This window comes from Trachemys scripta, chromosome 6 (assembly GCF_013100865.1).
Source record: "Trachemys scripta elegans isolate TJP31775 chromosome 6, CAS_Tse_1.0, whole genome shotgun sequence".
NCBI classification, from domain to species: domain Eukaryota; kingdom Metazoa; phylum Chordata; order Testudines; family Emydidae; genus Trachemys; species Trachemys scripta.
Window position 1 is genome coordinate 21,918,975 of NC_048303.1, and position 22,662 is coordinate 21,941,636.

General features: G+C 41.3%; 2 protein-coding genes and 1 long non-coding RNA gene across 14 annotated transcripts in view; 1 reads left to right on the top strand and 2 right to left on the bottom strand.

The window, feature by feature from the left end:
- Window positions 1-4,157, bottom strand: part of AGXT2 (alanine--glyoxylate aminotransferase 2) — a 23,821-nt gene extending 19,664 nt beyond the window's left edge. Inside the window, exons 1-4 of one of the 4 annotated variants that reach the window (XM_034773365.1) lie at window positions 4,124-4,157; window positions 2,495-2,580; window positions 634-818; window positions 201-324 (exon numbers count right to left, since the gene is read on the bottom strand). In XM_034773365.1, the coding sequence (XP_034629256.1) occupies window positions 201-324; window positions 634-818; window positions 2,495-2,542 (357 nt within the window). In that variant the 5' untranslated portion in view covers window positions 2,543-2,580; window positions 4,124-4,157. Of the gene's footprint in view, window positions 1-200; window positions 325-633; window positions 819-2,494; window positions 2,581-3,286; window positions 3,398-4,123 lie in introns of those variants that run through there. The other 3 variants (XM_034773364.1, XM_034773363.1, XM_034773366.1) reach the window with 3 other exon arrangements.
- An 892-nt stretch (window positions 4,158-5,049) lies between these two features.
- LOC117879427 overlaps window positions 5,050-22,662 on the top strand; it is a 58,231-nt gene continuing 40,618 nt past the window's right edge. Inside the window, exon 1 of the long non-coding RNA XR_004646265.1 lies at window positions 5,050-5,127. This is a non-coding gene — a long non-coding RNA (uncharacterized LOC117879427). The remainder of the gene's footprint in view (window positions 5,128-22,662) is intronic.
- The window catches only part of PRLR (prolactin receptor), a 341,223-nt gene continuing 329,209 nt past the window's right edge, over window positions 10,649-22,662 (bottom strand). For 8 of the 9 annotated variants that reach the window (XM_034774612.1, XM_034774611.1, XM_034774609.1 and 5 more), the window contains 3 exons: window positions 22,381-22,480; window positions 20,689-20,758; window positions 18,882-19,904 (listed from right to left, as the gene is read on the bottom strand). In XM_034774612.1, the coding sequence (XP_034630503.1) occupies window positions 18,882-19,904; window positions 20,689-20,758; window positions 22,381-22,480 (1,193 nt within the window). Of the gene's footprint in view, window positions 19,905-20,688; window positions 20,759-22,380; window positions 22,481-22,662 lie in introns of all 9 variants that reach the window. The other variant, XM_034774608.1, reaches the window with a different exon arrangement.

Genomic DNA, 22,662 nt, shown 5'->3' on the forward strand with positions numbered 1-22,662 from the left:
AAAAAGAAGAACAGGAGTACTTGTGGCACCTTAGAGACTAACAAATTTATTAGAGCATAAGCTTTCGTGGACTACCGAAGAAGTGGGCTGTAGTCCACGAAAGCTTATGCTCTAATAAATTTGTTAGTCTCTAAGGTGCCACAAGTACTCCTGTTCTTCTTTTTAATTAACAGTCATCCATCCTGCTGGGATTTAGGTACCTTAAGTGGATCAGGGAGAAGTGCTGTTAGTTTTTCCACATATTCCTGGATTGATGGATGCATGTAGATGTTGGTTGTATGCCACAGACGACCAAGCTGGTTTTGGGCAGCTGCAGTTACCTTCCTGTGTGCAGTAAGAAAGATTGACTAATTTAATCCAACATACATACAATTTTTTTCTGACTCTGCTATTAATTCTTAAAATTCTGGCATTTTCCCGACTACCGGGTGAACGAATGAATGAATAAAGAAAGAGAGGAATGAGCTAATTTGCCAAAAGATCACTGCAGCTGTGTTGAATCTAAGAATCTGATCCCAGATACACCAAAACACAGCGTGCCATATTCTGCCTTTGGATATATAGGGCCACAAACAAAAAAGCAAAAGTATATTTCTATATTAGTCAGTGTAACTCATACAATAACATACTTACGGGTGACAGTGACCAACACTGACAGTAACAATTCCAGCAAAGAGATCAAGGTACCTTCGTCCCTCATAATCAAACAGCCACTGCATATGTCCCTGATGTAGCAGCAGTGGTTTCTTGTAGTACATTTTCAGTGATGGAGACAGATTCTGTTTGCGGATCTTCAGCATATGCTCATAGGAATAGGACTGTAGGAGGGAAGAAATCATTTCTGCCCCCATTACTAAAGGTATCTACAGATTCATCATATCAACACAACATAATTTGTTGACATTGGAATCCAAGTTAACTAAATAACTACAATTTTAAAATAAATACTAACCTACAATTAGGCTATATAAACCTCCGAAATCTCATAATTTAAACGAGAGTGCTATATTGCACTGATTGCTTACTTAAAGATTATGAAATCCACAATCTATTACAAATTAAGCAGATTTAACATGGGCATGTGACTTGCTCATGTGACCCCAAACTCCATCTTGTTACCTGTAATTTTCCTCAAACGAGAGCAATAGGTTTCTTTCCACATGGCAGAAATTATAAATGGCCCTGGAAACATCTCCATGTTGCCTCTTACCTGCTCTAACCTCTGGACTATGAACTTTTACTAATGGGAGCATTCTAACCAAGGAATTGAGGACCTTCCAAATCATTTGGAAGCAACCAGAAACTTGACTTAAGCCAGCAGGTTATTCCATCACTGCGATAAGCCTGATCCAAGAACTTTGCAATGAATGTATGTATGTGATTCCTTTAACCAATTTTAATTCTCACCTTTCTTTCTTTTTATAAATAAGCCTTTAGATGCTAAAGGATTGGCAACAGTGTAATTATTGAGTAAGATTCTGAGTAATATATTGACTTGGTATGTGACTGGTCCTTTGGGATCAGAATAACTTTGTGTGATGAAACTGGTTTTAAATAACTACTCATCATTAAGTCTAGTGTCTGGTGTTAAAACCAGGACTAGACTACCTAAGGAGACTGCTTTTCTGACTTCTTGTTAGCCAGTGTGGTGAAACAGAAGTTTACTTTTGTTTCTGGTCTGGTATATCTTATGGGAGAATAACCACCAGCTTTTGGTGTTTCTGCCATATTTCTCAGCAGCTTGTCCTGAATTTGGTACTCTCAGTTGTGTCCAATGAGGCACGGTGACAACAGGATACAGAGCTATCTTGGCAACTGATCCACAACCACAGAATCACAGAAGATATCTGGACCATCATAAATCTTGTCACCATCAGATGAAAATGTAAACACATTTCTGTAACTGTAAATTGACACAGTAACAGAACACCTACTCAACAGTGTTTAATTCATGATATCGAAGTCATACATTTATCTTTCATGTGATTGTTGCTTGAAAATACACCTTTTTAACTGATCGGATACTTATTAGTTCCTTGCCGGACACAGGCCATGGGGCATTAGACAGCAAATAAGAGTAGTTCCTTAAAAATCAAACATTTCCCCTTCCCTCTCTACCCCATTGCACTCCCCCAAAAAACTAACTTGGCATACATTTTGGTGGAGGGGGTAAAACATTGTATAGAACTCCTCAAATTAGGTATTAAAAATCAGTGAGAGGGAAACAAATAATAGAAAAATGTTTCATTGCTACCTTTCCTTGGGTTAAGATTGTTCTTCTACTGTATTCTAATCAGCACCACAGAGACCCTGTTTAACTCTGATCTCCAAAGGATCTCAGAGAAGGATAAAAGCCATGATCTAAACTTCTGATGCCACTGAAGAATACTCGTAATAAGCTACTGAACAGAACAATTACGGCATACAGCAGAATGGTGATCTTAGCAATGCGATCTAGTCTAGACCCAAGTACAATGCCCTGTGCATGACTTACCTCATATTCTTCGGGTGAAAAGTCACAAGGAGGCATTTTTGCTTGCATGGAGAAAGAGCTTTTCAATTCCTGCTGTGTAAGTGTAGCTAATAAAATACAGTGGATTAGGAGGATTATCACAACATCTCAAAGCACACATCTGAAACAAACTTTCTTTGAAAATTTGTTTTTGCAACAATATAAGTGAGGACCAAGGTAGTTATATTTCCTCCAAAAGATTTCATTCAAGGAGAAAATGCATTAAACGTTTGTGTTTTTTGTGAAGCTAAAATATAGATTTACTAAACTTATATGTTTCCCCTTAGTATTTATCTTCTAAAACACATAACTCCTCCAGACAGTCACGTCTTGCACCCCAGGGACGTCTTTTGGCACATTTCAGGCCAGCGGATTCCTTAGCCACTCCTGAAAGAGACAGAGCCCCTCCGGACTGACTGCGGGCTCACGCAGATTGGGTTCACACACGGATAGCTCCTGAGCCCGCAGACCCAGCCCAGCATGGTTGCCCCCGTGTGAATGTGGCGCCCAGACACCGGAGAGCGGACTGCGGCCCAGGGCTGTGAACCGGCTGCACGCCGGGGGTCTCTTGCCACGCTCCGCTCCGCGGCTGCCGGAGGCGGCCCCGGACGGGGTTTGTGAGGGACAAAGCCCGCCTCATCGCCCCGCTCGCTCCGGCAGGAGCAGCCCGGCCCAGGGGCAGGCAGGGCGGCCGTACTACACCGGCCGGGCGGGGGCGGATCGGGGCCAGGGCTAGTTGCTCCTAACGCCCACCCAGGGGGCGCCCCCCCTTACCGCTCCCGGGGTGTCGCCTGCTGCCGCCCGCCCAGAGCGGGCCGAACCGCCCGAGCGCCCTGGCCATGCTCGGCGTAGTGAACTTTGCTGTGAGAAGGGATGGGATGGGCCGGGCCGTGGCCGAGCCCGCCAATGCGGGGAGCTGAGGCGCCTGCCTAATTTCCGACCCATCTTTACTCACTCCGCCCTTGCCCACCTCCCTCTCTGCCTGCCTCTTGCGCTTTTATCCCCAATGGCCTCATTGCCTAGCTCCTCTGTCCCCACCACCAGCCCGTTTCCTCCACCTACCTGGCCCTCTGCCCTCGCCCCCACTTCATAGCCCTTCAACCCACCTCCTGCCCCTCTGTCCCACCCATCTGCTCCCTGCCTCCTTTCCTTTCCCCACCCCACTGCCCACTCCTTCACTCCTCTTGTCTTCCCACCCCATTACAATCTCTCTGAACCCGCTCCCACACCCCTCCATCTCTCTCCCCTCACTGCCCACTGTTAGAGGGCTTTCCCTCAACCCTCCCGCTTCCCTGGTTCCTGTCACGGAGACAGCAAGCAGCAAAAGACCAGCAATCCGAAGCACAGACAATGCAATGTTTATTGGGGTTAGTTTCCAAGCAAGCATATTTCAAAGCCCTTCACACCAGTCGAGCTTATCTCTATACGTCAATAGAGTCTGTTCCCCAGTGTCCCCCTTCCCAGCTCCAAGGCCGCAGAGCATTCACCCCACGTCCCCCTTCCCAGCTCAGAGGCCGCAGAGCCTTTACCCCGCGTCCCCCTTCCCAGCTTCGACGCCGCAGAGCCTTTACCCCGCGTCCCCCTTCCCAGCTCCGACGCCACAGCATTTACCTTGTGTCCCCCTCCCAGCTTTGAGGCTGCAGAGCCTTGCCTGTGTCCCTGTTTCCTGTTCCCATTCCCCCCCCTCCCCTTAGCAAACATGATTCCAATTTCTCCCCCTTCCTGTTTGACTCCAGTTTATATAGTGATATTCTCAGCTATACGTTAACCAATCATTTTACTGAAATTTAACAAACCAATCCTAACATATTGTAACACAATTCTCTAACCAATTATATCCCAGTACCCTAATTAATTTACACCTAGGAAAATTAATTATACAGCAGACAGAAAAAATTAGAGAACCAGACAGATTAACAATAGAAAAGTGGGGGCCATAAAGATAAAACATACAGAAATGAGGGTTTCACAACCACAACCATTGATAGTGATTTCTTGCTAGACGGGATGTAACCATCTTAAGACCTGTTTCTTTATCTGGTGGTGATAGGAAGACGATCCTGTCCTGATACTGCCCAACAGCCCAATACCACCTTATTTGAATGTGACTAGTTTGGAATGTGAGGATATGACCGTACGCTTCAATTTTACGAAGTTATACATTTGGGAGTCTTTATTTGCCTTGGTGTCAAGTATCAGGGAGTAGCCGTGTTAGTCTGTATCCACAAAAACAACAAGGAGTCCGGTGGCACCTTAAAGACTAACGCATTTATTTGGGCATAAGCTTTCGTGGGTAAAAAACCTCACTTCTTCAGATGCATGGAGTGAAAGTTACAGATTCAGGCATTATATGATGACACGTGTCATAAATATAAAGGGAAGGGTAACCACCTTCTGTATACAGTACTATAAAATGCCTCCTGGCCAGAGGCACAAAATCCTTTTACATGTAAAGGGTTAAGAAGCTCAGGTAACCTAGCTGGCACCTGACCAAAGGACCACTAAGGGGACAAGGTACTTTCAAATCTGGAGAGGGGAAAAAGGCTTTGTTTTGTCTGGCTGTTCTGTGTGCTTGCAGGAGACAGATCAAGAAAGCAAGCTATCCAACTCCATTAGTAAGTACTAGCGAAGAAATGTATTAGATTACTTTTATTTTGGCTTGTGATTTTCCTTGTCTAGAGGGAGGTTTATCCCTGTTTTTTCCTAGAGAGGAGATCTTCCATGTTCTTGAGTCTTTTGTTATTCTGTAAAGAACTTACCATCCCAATTTTACAGAGGTAATTCTTTTACTTTTTCTTTAATTAAAATTCTTCTTTTAAGAACCTGATTGATTTTTCATTGTTTTAAGATCCAAGGGTTTGGGTCTGTGTTCACCTGTATCAAATTGTGAGGATATTATTCTCAAGCCTCCCCAGGAAAGGGGATGTAGGGGCTTGGGGGATTATTCTCAAGCCTGCCCAGGAAAAGGGGTGTAGGGACTTGGGGGGATATTTGGGGAAGGTAGGGCTCCAAGTAGCCCTCCCTAAATGTTTGTTTAAATCACTTGGCGGTGGCAGTATTACTTAATCCAAGGAATAGGGGAGTTTTTAACCTAAACTGGTAGAAATAAGCTTAGGGGGTCTTTCATGCGGGTCCCCACATCTGTACCCCAGAGTTCAGAGTGGGGAGGGAACCCTGACAACATGAAGAGAAGAGAGTACCTCACAAGTGGAGAACCAGTGTGGAGAACTACACTGGTTCTCCACTTATGAGGTACTCCCTTCTCTTCATGTGTCATTATATAATGCCTGCATCTGTAACTTTCACTCCATGCATCTGAAGAAGTGAGGTTTTTTACCCATGAAAGCTTATGACCAAATAAATCTGTTAGTCTTTAAGGTACCACCGGACTCCTTGTTGTTTTTGTGGATACAGACTAACACGGCTACTCCCTGATACTTGACACCAAGGCAAATAAAGACTCCCAAATGTATAACTTCGTAAAATTGATTTTACATGATTTTTGTGTGGCCCTGACTCATGATTTTTTTGAATGTTTCTGTTGGGTAATACTGGTACACCTGTATAAATAACAGAATGCTACGAGCTGCAGCACTGTTTGCACAATGTTGAAAGGAATTGTCCCTTGAAGTAGGGCACAGTCTTACAAGCTGTTGAATGCTTCCGGTTAAGAGAAGGAGCTGAAGGCATACAGGACCTCACAGGATTGGGTTTGGCATACGAAATTTTAACATATTTTAGTGAAAAAAAACCTTATTATACTCTTTGATTAGACAAAGATTTGACTGGACAGTCTAGTTAGTGCAGATAGGCCAGCTTTTGTGAAGGAAAAGGTCTCTTTTTTTTCAACTCAGACAAATGTACAAGCTGCTTGGTCTTTAATGTTTCTCAGAAGGATCTGTTGCAGTGCAACCACTTCTCCCCATGTACTCCCATATCCACTTCACACAGACAAGATCCTAGCGTAATACAGCTGAATGTTTTTTTTTTAAAGTTACCTGAACACAATATACATTATGTATTTAATGCTGTGAAGTGTTTTGTAGTGCATAATTTGTTTGAAAGAAGCTATTCACACAACAGTTGTATTACACAACCCTTTATTCCAAGAGTTCTAACAACAATAGAAACAACCATACACAAATTAAAGCAAGAAATACTTTTATCCTGTAATCATGTACTGGGTTAAAAAAAATCATAGATTTTAACATTGCAAAACATGAATAAGTGTAGCTCTTTGTTCCCAGTGTTTTAGTATTGATCTTTACTTTCATTTGGTTGTAAAGTGCTCAAACCCGACACAGCATAGAATCATAGGCTACGTCTACACTACGGGGGGGGGGGGCGGGCGATTGATTTCAGATACGCAAGTTCAGCTATGGGAATAGCGTAGCTGAATTCGACGTATCTGATCCGACTTACCCCGCTGTGAGGACGGCGGCAAATCGACCACCGCGGCTCCCCCGTCAACGGCGCTTAATCCTACCTGGGCTGGTAGAGTACGTGTGTCGATTCGGGGATCGATTATCGTGTCCCGACGAGACGCGATAAATCGAGCCCCGAGAGATCGATTTCTACCCGCCGATCCGGGCGGGTAGTGAAGACAAGCCCATAGACTTGTATGACTGGAAGGGACCACAAGACGTCATCTAGTCCAGTCCCCTGCTCTCATGGCAAGACTAAGTATTATCTAGACCATCCCTGACAGTTGTTTATCTATATTTCACTCTGACCCTGACAGTTATTTTCTGACCAAACTTGTTTTGGCCAAGAACATTTGGGGTCACCATGATTAAGTACAAGGGGACTTTTGTTTGTTATAAAATACAGGTTAGTTTTATATATATCTGAAATAGCTACAAAGTGTATCCCAAAACATTTGACAGTGACAGGAAAAAAGTTTTACGGAATTGGGTTCAGTGATGTGTATGTAACACCTTGGAGTGATGGAGCAGAAAAAAATGAGGACACTGTAAAGAAAAGAAAGATGACATCTTTACAAACAGTAAGGTGGAAGATACTTTCAAGCCTATTTAGTTATAGTAAGGGAGACTGGACAGGGATAATAATAGGGAGCAGAATCTTTAAGGTCAAATTCTGGTCCTCACTGCTCCCTGGTTGGCTTAGGGGGGAGGCAGGGGTGGGAATACCAGCACAATCTTTTGCATAGGTGTGTGTAGAAGCTAGTTATGGCAGGAGCATGGTATCTGAGAAGCGGAGAGTGAGTGCATAGAAGGGGGGAAAGGGAGATACACACTAAAATACTGTATATGGAATAAGCAACAGAGGGTCCTGTGGCACCTTTAAGACTAACAGAAGTATTGGAGCATAAGCTTTCATGGGTGAATGCCCACTTCATCAGACGCAACCCTGCTCTATAGTAATCAGGAGTCATAGAGTTGCTTGGAGGACAGATTCCCTGTTCCTCTGTGCAGCCGTTCATATATCTTTATGTTAGCTGCTTGTTATGAATGTGAGATTTACTCTATACTCAAGACTGCAGTAACTCCTAAATGGATCCAGCATGGGGTAGGGAGGAGAAAAGGAGACTGGACTGGATTCTTCAGCCTTATAACATTGTATTTGGCTTGTAAAAAGAAGGATACTGGAGGGAATTGTTAAGGGGACTCCCTCCCTCGCTCTGAACACCAGGGATGATCTTCCGGTCAATGTGCTGATAACTTGGAGATGTCAGTCAGGAGATTGTCTTTGGGTCACGAGGTCCCATTTAGTTATTTCCCCAGTATCATGATCAGTGGAACTGGAATCAGAGATCCCATGTTCCCTGGAGGTATTTTTATTGACAGGACACCAGTGGAACAGGAAACTAGGAGTTATGCTGGAAGGGAAGCAATTCAGCCACCAGGAAAGAGTAGTGCATAGGTTTAATAAAGTTCCACTTGTTCAACTTAACTTGCATTCAGCTTCACTCTTTGAGAACAAAACTGAAAGGCCCCTGCCCATGCCATGGGCATGTTGGAGAGGAGCTGTGCACTTCCCATGCCTGCTCCAATGTTATGGTCCAACACTGCATTGCCGTATACTGTAGGGCAACTGGCATGGCCATAGTCTGTGACAACCCCAGGAAGAGGGAAAAGTGGCATAAGTGTTATCTGTCTGCCTCTGAAAAAATGTGCTTTGTCCTCAGGATGTGTGAATACCTCTGTAGCTATGGGGGCTGGCCAGGCCACAGAGCACCTGTGGGCTCACTCTGTCTAGTCTATCTAGTATTTCTATTACACTTATTGTTTTGGTGTTGTGCTGAGAGCTGTCCAAATTGAATGCTGCTGGAACCAGTATTTGATCCTTCTGTTATAACCAGAGACTGTGTAGTCTCATGTTGCAAAGTTAAGAAATGCTACTTTTGTTAAGGCTGTGTTTTTGTGTGACTCTTCCTCTTTGCCACTCCTCCTTTCTGTTGGGCCAATGTAGCAGTACACCAAAGTAGAAGAAGCGAGGCTGTATTCTCATTTTACTTTTACACGGCTCCAGGCTCTTCTTTGCAGTGATAAACTTGGACACCTATAGAAGTAGCTGGATTCAAGGAGGAGGAGCCAACACAATGTGATCAGCCAGCTCTTCCCAGACCAACAACAAATGTTCCACTGACTACCAATAGTAGACTGACCACAGTTTGGGAACCTCTGCTCTAGACCATGTTGCTTCCCTACATTCTATCTAATTTATGATACTTTTTTTTTTGTTCAAACTGAATATTCTAGAATATTCTAAATGCTTTGGAGTATGGTTTTCATAGTATGAGGCCTGATATTGTGCTGATTTTGCACAAAACCCACCATTTATCACATTGGGTTTTGGCTGTGTAGCATTGCATGACTGGGCCCTTGATTTGCAGGGTGTACCAGTAGTAAAAAAAAGCCTTGAATTTTTGGAAAGGGCAAAATGTATAATTTTTTCTTCTGTTATTCAGCTCATGTTGGGATTCCTAAAAGAAGAGTAAAAAATCCTCTCCAAAAACCCCCCAAAGCCAACACCTTCTATTTGAAATCTCTAAATCATTTGAGGAAAGCTAGAGGATTGCACCTGTAAATTTTGCTAAAAAGCATTTACACTGAAAAAAGATTGAAAAGTCCATCATAAAGTGATAGACTTTAGTAACAATATTGATCACAAGTGAAATTACTGGCAGATGTTATTAAAACTAACATTTTAAATTTTAATAACTTAATTAGAACAAACTTATTGTTACCTTCAAAACACTGTCTACCAAATACACTTATGAAGGATTCCTGAGCATGTATTTTTATACCAGAGGTGTCCAATCAATGTATATTCTGTACATTACATTATTTTATTTGTGTACTATATCCTTTAATTTAAAAATATTTGGATCCATTTAATAAAAATAAGTTTTCTGTGCTTCAAAAAATATTATAGTGACAAAATGACTTGGATATGCAAAATGGAATGCAGAATCTAAAGAATATTTCTAAAGAAAAATGGTTAGCTTACATTTACTGCAAGCTTGTAGTGGGTTGGCTTACACAAATGGATGAGTAGAGTTCTGCTTTAAGCATAGGGATATCCCTTTTTTCTTCTTGGGAAGTACATTGATTAGTGTACATGTTATTCAGAATATGCAATTTACTTCATAAATATGTTTCTTAAAGAGACCTGTTGATGTGATGCATCAATCAGGAATTGGGCAAGAAAATGTCCAGATATTCTGCAGACTCCTTCTGTCCTGCACCCAAACAATGGCATGTGAGAAGCTTGAGAAAATAGACATTTTTAGCTACCATAAAGTTTATTATTTACTTTTTATGGACAGTATTTATTCACACTGGCATTCACAGTATTGCTACATTTTAAACATGGACTCAAAACTAAATCTATGAAGTACCAAGTAGGAAGTTTCAGAATCCCAAATACACGTCATTGAGTATCTCTGAGGCCTTGTGTAGACTAAAGGGAAAAGTCGATCTAAGCTACGCAATTTGAGTTACGTGAATAGCGTAACTCAAATAGACGTAGTTTAGATCTACTTACTGTGGAGTCCACATTATGCAGTGTTGATGGGAGAGCAAGCCCCTTACTCTTCTCGAACCGGTGGAGTACAGGAGTCGACGGGAGAGCGATCAGCAGTCGATTTAGCGGGTCTTCACTAGACCCGCTAAATCGACCGCCTATCCATTGATCGCCGTAGCGTTGATCCTCTGGTAAGTGAAGACAAGCCCTGAGCAATGTAACTCATAGATGGGATGGATGTGGCTGTTAACCACAACAAAAAATGGCATTTGTAGTCATGCTGGAAAAACTGTTTTCCAAGATGGAAAATGAGCAGCAATAGCAAGAATGTCAATCTGGGTATATCTGACCCTAAGAGCGGTGATTTTCCTTTCCCTTTGGAGTGAAGGAGAATGAATTAGTAGCCAAAGCACCATAACATCATCATTAAGAATATGGTCCAATATCATCTACTCTGTGCATGTTTACTAATTCTAGTAAAGGGTGGATGCATCCATGTGGGGCTTTACAAAAGGGTCAGACTGTTCCCAGACATGTGCTATCTTCTGTGATTCATATGGAATATTTTCTAGAAATGATTTCTACAAGGATTTCCAGCATCCTGTAAAAATCAGTCAATGCCACTGGTCTTCCTGGTTTATCTTAGGGAATTCACTACTATAGGATACTTGCCTGGAAGTTTCTGAGAGCCCTTGATTCCTATTGACTTCAGTGAGAGTTGGGGGTTCTCAGGATCAGGAAGGCCTCAGAGCAGCAGCATCCATCAATAAAGAAGGCCCATTTAAATAAAGACCTAGTCTCTGAGAAAGGAGAAAGTGAAAGGGCTAGTAGCATCACAGGTAGTTATCTGGGCTTTCACCCTGGAGGGAAAAAAAAGGAAGAAGGGGAGAAAACAGTCTTTCCCTTCTCCCTTGCCATCTTCAACATGCAACAATGCAGTGAGTATTGTAAGCCTAGCTTTTAGCATATCATTGTTTCCATTAGGCCCCACCACAAGTTTGGGTATAGGAATTTTTATAGGAATGACTCTGCTGAATGGGAATAAAATTGTATTTCTGTCACATATCTCTCAACTCTGAAAATTTACCTGCAAGATGAAGCTCTTCTTCTTTAGAAGATACCTGATTTGTATATTGTCACAGGCAAAAATCAAATGATTCCTATAAATTTCAATGGCCTGTTTAGTGGAATCATCAGTCTTTCACTGCTTGAGGCTGAGAAGATGCCACATACTTTGACTGATAAAAAGGAAGATAACTTGAGAGAAACAGGAATGTTAGAGTTAAAATAGTGTGTGTGGTTTAAATGATGCAAATGAGTAAATTACAAAAATTGGCCCACTATATTTCCCTTGCATTTTTCTTATTCAGAACATAGGAACTCCCAGACTGGATAAAACCAGTGGTCCAGCTCTTCCCGTATCCTGTTTCTGACAGTGGCCAGTGTCAGATGCTTCAGGGGAAAGTGCAAGAAACCCCAGAGAGGATAATCATGAAATAACCAACCCAGAGGGAAAGTTTCCTCATAAATCTGACTGGTTATTGTTATACTAGGCACTGAAACATGAGGGCTTCTATCCCATATATATTTTTATACTATCTAATGTAGCTGTGGATATTCTCATTACCCATAGCAATGTCTAATCCCTTCTCTTCCCTTTTCTTTGTCACTTTTTATTTTATTTTATTTTATGTTTTGGTGTCTCTTTTCCATTGAGATTTTGTCAGTTTTCTAACATCTAATTTCTTAATAATCCCCTCTTTTCATTATTCCTGTTCCATTCTTTCTTTCCCTGTATTTCTCCTCCTTCCACAATGTTGTCTTTCAAACTCTTTTAGTAGTGTTCCCTCTTCTCATTCTTCCCTTGTCCTCTTCTGCTCCATTTTTCATCTCTCATCCACTTTCCAACCTTTCCTGAGTCACTCTCACCATTATCCTACTCATTCTCTCTCTCTCTCTCTCTCATAGGCATGTCTGTGCTGGAGCAGGAAGTTGTAATTTCCAGCTTGAGGAGACATACCTGTGCTAGCCTTGATGGAGCTACACTAAAAATAGCGTAGTTGTCACAGCACGAATGACAGCAGGGACTAGCCGCCCTGAGGATGCACCCATCCAAGATGGTAGGTACATACTCAGGCAGCTAGCCCCTCCTGCCTAATTTGAGCAGAGTAGTGCAGAAATGCCTCCTTGAGCTGAACTTTACATCTCTAGCTCGAAGTGTAGACATACCCCCTCTCTAGTATATCCTACCCTTTCAGTCATCCACTCATGCACTTCCTCATCACCCAGCACTCATTGTATCACCCAGCACTCTTCTCTCATTCTACTCACTTGCAACAACTCTTATGCATCACTTATTTCTAACCCCTACCCATCATTTATTCATTGCATCCTGCAGATACCTGGCCTAGAGAAAAAGGAGGGAAGAGATGCAGCTGTTGATACCACAAGAGTCTTGAGACTCTTGGGAGCCACAGCAGCAGGAATTTCTACCTCAATCTAGGAAATACAGTCCCTCTTTCTGACCTCCATAGGTATGGGAGTCAGAAGGGAGCCAAGGACCTTGCTTTTTAATTGGTGGTGTTGGTGGAGGAGATGTGAGTTTACTGTTGGGAGAGGGGTAGCTAATCTCCATTACCACAGAGTGAGGAAAGGGCTGAAGAGGTTCAACCTAGCAGCAGCTTAAATACCAACATGTGTCTGAGTACAGCAAACACTATGACAAATGCTCAGTTCAATTTGGCTGACCTAGAACCTGAATACCTATAGCCACTCAGCTCACTCACCCTTGATGAGCTGGGCACCAGTAAGGGAGCAGCAGTGACTAGCTAACTGGCCACACAGCCCAGGAAAGAGACTGACACGCCAGGAACATGGTAGATGCCCAACACACCAGTCTGGGCCTGACAATGAACTGAAAAGACATGTAATTTTTCACACAAAAATATCCCACCTCACTATGCATCCATAATAACCCATTTTAATGTTCTAATGCAACACAAATGGTGCCTCCATGACAGGCTGTCATACAACAAAAGCAATTGTAACATACGATTTTTTTTTTGTATTTGCTATAATAATTATTTCCAATTTGACACTTCAAGTAAAATGCTTCTGTTTGCCTTTTTAAAGGGAGGGAAAAAAACAGAGGTAGTGATTCCTTTGAAAATATGGAGCCGAATAACATGATGTGCTTGATTTCAATATGACCTTATGGCTTTAGAAAGGACACATGTTATCCATTAACTGGCCCAGGTTACTTTGGTTTCCCTGTATAACTCTTTCAAGTTGTTTAAAGTTAATGAAAAATGATTGAGCACATTAGCTGGCTTCATAACGTGAACTCCACATGCACAGTGCTTTAGAGGTCAGAAAGTAAAAGCTGAATATTCACTTTTAATTAACTGCTGTTACTGTACTTTAAATATTTGAATAATATTTTAGAGCTACAGTGCATTTGTAGTTCAAGCGATCTAGACTGACATACATCAAAACATTTACATAGCATTCACTGCTTCAACACAAATCCATTATGATTACAGGTTTGTTATTCAGTTTTGTTCTATAGACACATACTTTCCCATATTAGTACTGTATATGGACAGATATGTACATTTGTATGTAATATGACTGCAAAGGATTATTTCATCATAAAGAGCACTCTTCTGAGATCATATGTTTCATGTGACAGGTAGTTTTGGGACCACATGTCCTAAATTCACTAAAGCACATAGACAACTACTTAAAAGCACCAAACATTACACAGAAAATAAGGGTATCATACATCAAATATGTGTCTGCTAAAACAAAAACAGCCTAATTAGAAAATTTAAACGCATGAGACATCATCTTTTTCAATACTGAAGGAAAGTATATCTTTTATTTATAAAACTGTTTTGACCCGAAGGGGAGGTAGTTAATTAAAAAAAAAAATTAAAAGTAATTTAGTGTATTTTAAAAAACAAATTAGCATTTTTCAGTGGAGGCTTTATGCTTACATTTTAGAGCTTATACTTTATTTAAAAAGTAATGCACTATTGATCTAACATATTCACAAACCTGACATAGAAAAAGTGTGGAGCCTATTTGAACATCTTTCCCAAGTGAGATATTTGAATAGCAAAGCAGCTGCTGGAGGGCTATTTACTGGGAAGAATTCTGGTAGGTAATTCATCCATCTGTCTATCAGAGGTGATGTGAGAAGTCTTATTCTAGGCTAGCGTAAGGTGCCTTTGCAGAAACCTGATTTATAGATACCTGTAACATAATCTCATTTTATTCCCACATGAGAACATATTCCTTAAACAGCTGTAAATAAAAATCCTATTTGACATTATGAAGATTAAATGATTGAACATCCAAACAGCCATAAATATCTGAGTATCCGACTGAAGAATAATTTTTTATTCTCTACTTGATGTGCACATGTACCTTCCAAATGTCAATGGATCAAATTCGGAGGGCATGTTCTGCAAAACTCCATTGGCTTTTGGAAGGTACACATCCAGAGAAGAGTAATTATTATTTAAAATCAAATTACTATTTAAATGTGTGTATATATGCACACATACATGCAATTGAGAATTTAAAGAAGGGTGTTCATTTGGAAAATCATTTGTGTATAATTATCTAACATCTCTACCCCCCTTAAAAAAAGGAAACCCAAACAGTTCACACAAGAGATGTATTTAGACTGAATTACACTCTAGCTGCTTCAAACCGGCCAGGGAGAGTGCAGCTCATTCACATAAGCTGAAATTTAACCTCTTTGTACAAAGCCACAGTGATCTGGTGTCATGAGGTCGGGGGAGGCAAGATAGAATCTATGTCCCTGGACTTGCTTTAGGCTGCATTGCAACCCTTCCACAGGTGCTCTGCCAACTGATGCATGGAATAGCAGTTATGGTCCTTCTGCTCCCTTTGGGTTTGGGCCATTGGGTCTGTTTATCTGTATATTAGATCTCCCAGAGAGAGAGAGATTGGGCACCTTGTTTGCATGACAACAAATATTTTAGACCAAATGTTCAAAGGGGCCTCCATTTTATGCGTGTAGAAACCCGTATTTGCAGGCAAAAATGCCCATTTTCTCCTCATGGCAATTTGGAGTTTGCATGTGTTGAGTTTCTGAAAATACGTCTCTTAATGCCTTATCATCTGATGTTCTTCAAATTAATAGTGGGATGTTTGCACTAGAATGGACCTATCCCAGAAAATCATAATGATCCAGATTCGCTGGTCCAGCCAGGCAATGCTCAGTACAGAAACAGAGGTGAGCAGACAAAGGTAGTATAAAATCCTGATCCTTGGGATATGGACTGACTGAACCCCTAATGAAATGTCGAGATGGCTAAAGATTGCTCTAAGTTGTGACTGCTTGCCTCTGGTCCTAAGAAGTCATTGTATCCGGACACATCACTTTTTCCCTGCCTGTACTCCCTATGCTATCTAACTGTATGTAACTCCAAAGATTTCCCCTACGCAAGGGGAATCTACAGGTGGCTGAGTAACCTGCCTTTTTACTATGAGACACGTAGGGCCTAGAGTGAGCCTGAAAATCTGGCCCTAATATACTTAATAATAATTTTTTTTGGCTTAGGTATGACTATCAGTAATAACAAAAGGAGTGTGTCTGATCTGAAGTGACTGTACCAGTCCACAGTTAGGAAGTCCCAATGAAGAACTTTCAAACAGAGAGACAGATAGGGTCATTGTGTATTAACTCAGTGTGCACCCCCCATTTTTTTTTCCTTTTGATAACTAGATAATTTCATTGCAATAATCATGGCATTCCCTATACAATGTCCAGAAAATACTGCAAACACTGCACTAAAGTTATCTAGTTATCCAGAATAAAGTAAAATATTTTAAGGGTGATCACTGTGTAGACAGATAGACAAACAGACACACACACGCACACACACACACACACACACACACAGAGTGTATTTTATATCTACATAATGTAGCGTTCTTTTAAAAAATAATGCCTCTCCAAAGTCTTACTGTGTCAAAGTTAAGTGGATAGGTGAACAGAGAGGGGCTTTCCTCTGGCCCGAAGGTAGTATGTGTGGGCCCTACTAGATGGGCCCTTCTGTACGTTGGCTAAGCAGCTGACTCAGTGCACAAGGCCGAAAAGGTGCCTACTGGAAAACTCCAGAGCTGTTGAGGGAAAGAGGTGGGATAGGGAAGGTGAGTGCATGTCCTGTAAATATATTTCCCATCACTTGCACAACACAATGCTCTATCCTCAGCCTGACCCTCTTCTCCATGCCACTGGGCCACTATACCTATGGCTGTTACTCAGCTAAGTATAATCTGTACTTAGCCCAATTGCAATGGAGACAAATAAATCATTATTTGACTGTATTTTCCTTTAGAAAATTAAGGTTTTCTTTGGGTGGGGGGTAGGGCCAGAAAAGGAGTGCCATTATTTCCAGTTGTCATTTTGGGGTGATTGGGGTGCTTCCTGCCAGCCTCAGTTACTAGCAATGGCAGAAGGCTCTATTGGTCCATTTTCATTATGGAGGAACTGCCCCAGATCAAATGTATGACCCCTCCTCCTCCTTAATTTTAGCAGAGTAGAGGCTCTTTGACATCAGGGGTCCTGGCTCTTCATCCTATTGAGCTTGGACAGGGAGATATTGATTTTGGCAAACGTAACTTCTTTAAAATGTCCTCCCTGGCTCAGGGAAAAGTCTATCTTTTACGATGTAGGGGGATGTCATTCCATCACAGATTGACTTTACACAGTTACTTCTATGGAACAGTCCAAAGGCCAGCAGGGAGACAGCAATTTAGGGAGGGACAAAGCCCCCCAAACCTAGCATTCCACTTAGTTTTACAGGAATAGTTGATAAAATAAATGGACTACATAATTCTCAATTCATTGTATTACATCTACAGTCTATTAGAAATATAAATTCAAAAGTTACTTCATATCCTTCATTATTCTACAGGTCTCCTTTAGTTATTTTGGTGTTTCACTATTGAAATGATAGCTTCACTTCTTATCACCTCTTCCTGCAACAGCAGAAAAAATCAGTGAAGTTGCCAGGTAGGTAAATAGTTCTGGGAAGTTAGAAAATATTTTATTTTTACTTTAGAAAAATAGTCTTCAAAAATACATTTTGAACTCATGGGCTTTTACTAAAGTAGATTTTTATATTATGTACAATAAGGCAGTCTATCAAATAGTGTTCTTTTCTTTCAATAAAAGTGAACATTGTTCAGTTCTATTTGGCTAAGAGATGGGTGGGATGTAGTTTATTCATCATATTGAAAAGAAGCAGGAAAATATGTTGAGAGTGATTTACTACTTTGCTACAATTACTTTAATATATTATTTTTTATATATGAAATCGTCAACATCCAAAAAACTAACTTTTTTTTTTTAGGATTGAGAAAAATATATAATAGAAAAACCTATACCAGTGTTTAGAATTCATTAAGAAAAAATACACTGTATGCCATAGTAGTTCATCAGCAGTATACATGGTCTAAGAACTGTATGAACAATCATGGGTAAGACTACGATTTTGTCATGGAGGTTGCGGAAGTCAGGGAATCCTGGACTTCCAGAGACCTCTATGACTTCAGCCCACAGCGGCTGGGAGTTGCAGGGTCCCTCTGCCCCCAACGGTGGTGAGGGTACCTTGCAGCTTGGGGCCCCTGCGAGCTCTGATCCACCGCAGGCAGTGGGGACCCGGGAGCTCTGAGCTGCCCAGCCACGTGGGTGGTGTCGGGACTCCGCAGCTCCCCATTTTGTCACGGATATTTTTAGTAAAAGCCATGGACAGGTCATGGGCTTCTGTGAATTTTTCTTTATTGTCCAGGACCTGTCCATGACTTTTACTAAAAATATCCATGACAAAATCTTAGCCTTAATCATGGTATACTGACCAACCTCCCCCAATTTTGTATCTTTGTTGAACCTGCAATATTTGGCTAGTTTTCATCAAATAATAGAAGAAATGCGAAGTTCAACAATTTGTTTACATTGTAGGTTTCCATGGCACATAATATCCACTTCCTTGTCCTTTCTTCCTAAATTGAAAATCTATTTTAATGATCTGAGGTTTATTTATTCTATTACATCAACCTACAAATCCCTTTTTTCTCTTTATTATACCCCTTTCCAAGAAACCATGTCACATACTTTTGTTTTACTGTACATAACTATTAACAAAAGTAAATCTATAAATCACAATTCGAAATGAAATCATTTGTTCTGCAATCAGCTAGTAGAAAACATAGAAAGGTGTGAGCTACAACTGAGCTTTAGTAGTGTAATTCTATGTAATCCACATACTAGAACATTCCATTTTAATTGCATTTAATTTACTCTGTAGTGTTACCTGAAGAAGGATAATCGAACTTTCAGTTAATTAAAGGAGCACATAAAGGAAGTTGGATCCAGGTAATCTAATCCACCAGTGTCTATTTTGCACTCACTTGGAGTTGTAAAACAATAGCTCATATTTTTCTCTGTTTGACTCTGTTGAAGGATCTGAACAGATTCCTTTGGAGGTTCTTGAAACATAGGTGTGGTCTGAACTCTTGAAACTGGTATTATTACTAGAATGCTGTTGTCCACAACCCTTGAGACCTTTGCATATTCCTTGCTGTTTCCAGGGACAGTACAGTTTTCAGTTTTGCCACCATTTTCTTTCTGTTTCGGCAATACAGCTAACGCCCCGTCTTGGTTGACTTTGTGAATTTCTACATAATCCATTAGTTTAGCAGACAAAAAAGGTGACTTCTCACTGGGCAGCAATTGCATTCTGTCTTGGTCAGCTCTGGAATGCAAGCTCTCCACTTCTCCTTGCTTGTCCAGTTTTTCCTCACTGATAGTTTCAGTGGGTTTAGAATATTGTGACTGTTGATTTTCTTCATTTCCCCCCAAAATTGATGTAACATTCACATTCATGGTGCCAAGGGCTATCTTACAAACATCCGTAATGTTGTGGTAGGAGCATTTAGGAGTCTGATTGTTAGATAGCTGAGCTCCAGGCCACGTAGATAACTTTGTACTACCAATGCTAAAATAAGGTATTTTCCCTTTTAGGTCTGTGCTCTGAATTTCGCAGCTGCTTTTTCTTGCATTATTTTCTGAAATTTCACTGATATCTGGTGTTTGAAATGCTGATGGAGGGATTCTGGGCTCCCTGCTCCTGTCAGAGAGTAGGAAAGGGCTGTCACAGCTCCCTCTCCCTGAGTCACTGTCTGTTTCCTTGTGTGTTGACTTCATATTTTTACTGGGATGACCTTTTTCATGACTTGGCATTAGTTGCTGATCCTCACTGTCATCTACCTCCAGAAATTCTACCAGTAGGTCCTCACAGTCTGATGTTGGAGGGAAGTCTTGGCAACCCAGAGCGCTCAAAAACTCGTCGGACCTCCCTGTCTGAGGGGATAACAACAATATACATTACAATCATATTTGTGGCTAACTGTAAGATTTATCTGTTATTTGTATTTCTCTCCCACCCTGACTGAGACCGCAGTGATTAGTCTACGCCTATAACATGGAAAATGTGCTTGAATGCTGCAGTTGCTGTAATGTGTGCAGTTATACGGGTAAGGCTACACTAAACCTAACCTTGTTTTGGTGCAAAACATAGTGGGAGTCTACAAGCACCCATGTGAACCCCTTGTTCAGGGGCCAAATAGTCCCAAAACTTGTGCTTACGGCACACAAGGACCAGGGGAATCTAGTGATGACAATGGAACTAGGCAGCAATGGGGTGGGGAGGGACAGGATGATGGAAGACTATGGCCCAGCCACCTCTTCTCCTCTGGACAGCAGAGCGTTGTGGGGAGCACATACTTTATCCTATGAAAAAAAGAGTTGACAAGAGTCACTCAGGCTTTAAGTGGCCCTGGTGCACCAGGAGGCATTATGATAGCTTCAGATACAATGCCTCTGACAGTAACTGCTGGTACAAAACCCCTCTTCAAATACACTCTTCCCCCCCATGACGGCACTAGCTTAAAGGCATGTCCTGTCCATATTATCAACCTGGCCATTTTACTTATTCTTCAAACAAATTCAAGCTATAAAGTACCTAGGTAGGGTAAAGGCTTGTTCCAGTATTAAATGCAAATGCCATCCTTGTTGCGTTCATTATTACAAAAGCTTGGCAAAGTATGTAGCACTGAATTCCACTATATTCTTTAGTAATACCCACCTCTAGCAGATGTGTATCGAGTCCCTTTATCTTGGGCCCGGGGACTGGTGGTAAGATGCAGGCTACCATACTGAAAAAAACAAAGGCAGAGAACATAAGAAGTGAAGGCACAAACCCTATTGCCCCAATTGCTAGCCCATTTCGATACCAGTTCAGTTCAAACATTTCTAATGTATTTGATACCTTTCTTATTAGACCCAAGCCCACTGTGTGACGCCTTCCCAAGACAGTGTCAGCCAGGTATAGCTCAGTAAACATTTTTAAGTGCCTTACATATCTATACAGAAAAGGGAATAGTGCAAATACTGTGGTGAAGTTAATTACGGTACTTATAAACTGTAAGTGATATACATTGTCAGAATCACTTATTTCTATTATTACTAATATTTGGAATAGTACAGCACCTAACATCATTTTGGTGCTGAAATGCATCTATCTCAAGTGTGGAACACAGCAGCTGCAAACACCATACAGCAACACTACACAACATTTTGGTGATGAAACTGAATAAAAATGCACTATTCAACTGAAACTGAATGGAGTAATTAACATTCACTCCGATTGTAATCGGTGATTTTGGCAGAAGTCAAACTTCAAATAGTATGTCTAGGCCTCAGGCTAGTGTGCTTTTTCAATTGCTAAACTGTTCCTATTCACAGGGGAATATTCTGAGGGCTTGTCTACACTTACAGCACAACTGTAGCACTTAGTGAAGACACACTACCTATGCTGATGAGAGAGCTTCTCCCATTGGTGTAGGTACTCCACCTGTCCGAGAGGCATTAGCTATGTCGACAGGCGAAGTCCTCCCAGTGACATAGCGCTGTCTACACCAGGAGTTCGGTCAGTATAACTGCCACACTTTGAGTGACATAGTTAAAGCGACATGCATTTTTAGTGTAGACCAGGGCTCAGGCTCTAATGGCTAGCTAGTGTCTGAGCAGGTGGGAGGACATGGAGGGGGGCACAAGGAGCTTTCCCCCATGCAAGAGCCTGTCACAATCACAACTGCAATCTCTGTCTGTAGTTGGGGGAGCTCAAGGAATGCTTCCTTCAAACGCCCCCATAGTGCCCCAAAGGGAACAGGGAGGGATAGAAGGAGACAACACCAGGCACTTGCCCAAAGTTTATCACAGCACAACTCCCCATGGGGCAATGTGGTTCTGCAAAGCCCCGGCACAGGCACTGATAGGCATAATTGGTTCTAAATATCTATTCAAACAAAAAAGACTCCATGGTGAAAACAAATAACCAAACAACAAAAAAAGCGCCACCATTTCACTATGTCTCACTAGAAAAATAATATAAGTTACACATATCGCTTTGCTGCAGCACCTAACCAGCCAACACTATTTCCAGCACTGGGCACTTCATGCTACTATGGTACCATGCGAGAAATAAACAAAAAGCCACAATAGAAGGCATACAGAAGTAGGAATACTCCATAATACGTTTGCCAAATGAACTAGGAAAAACTAAACAGGAAGCTCAAAGCTAGATTCTCAGTCAATGTAAATAGGCATAGCTCCAGTGACGTTAAATTTACTTCAGTTCAGGATCTAATTATTTCTTGATAAGCTTCTAATAGGCCATAAAAACAATGAAAAATTAAAACAAATATTAAAAGCTTATTTTTAAAGGCAATTAACTAAATCCTTTAGATTTAATACAAACAGTAAGGCAGTGACTTACCTAAAGCCTTTCAAAGCCATCATCCAGATAATGATTAAGCAAATGACAGATGATAATACAGCCACAAAGATCCAGACAATCACATCCTTCAACTCTATGTCTAGAAAATACAAGCAGGAATGCTTTAATTGCATACAGTGTAGCAGCTAAAAAGCGGGTGATAAAAATGTTGCAAATGGCACCTATCTTTAAAATGGGCCTAACCCCCAAACTCAGTTTTGTGGCTTGAGACCATCTCTAGTACATACTGATCTACTGCATCATATTAGTGCTTGATATTTA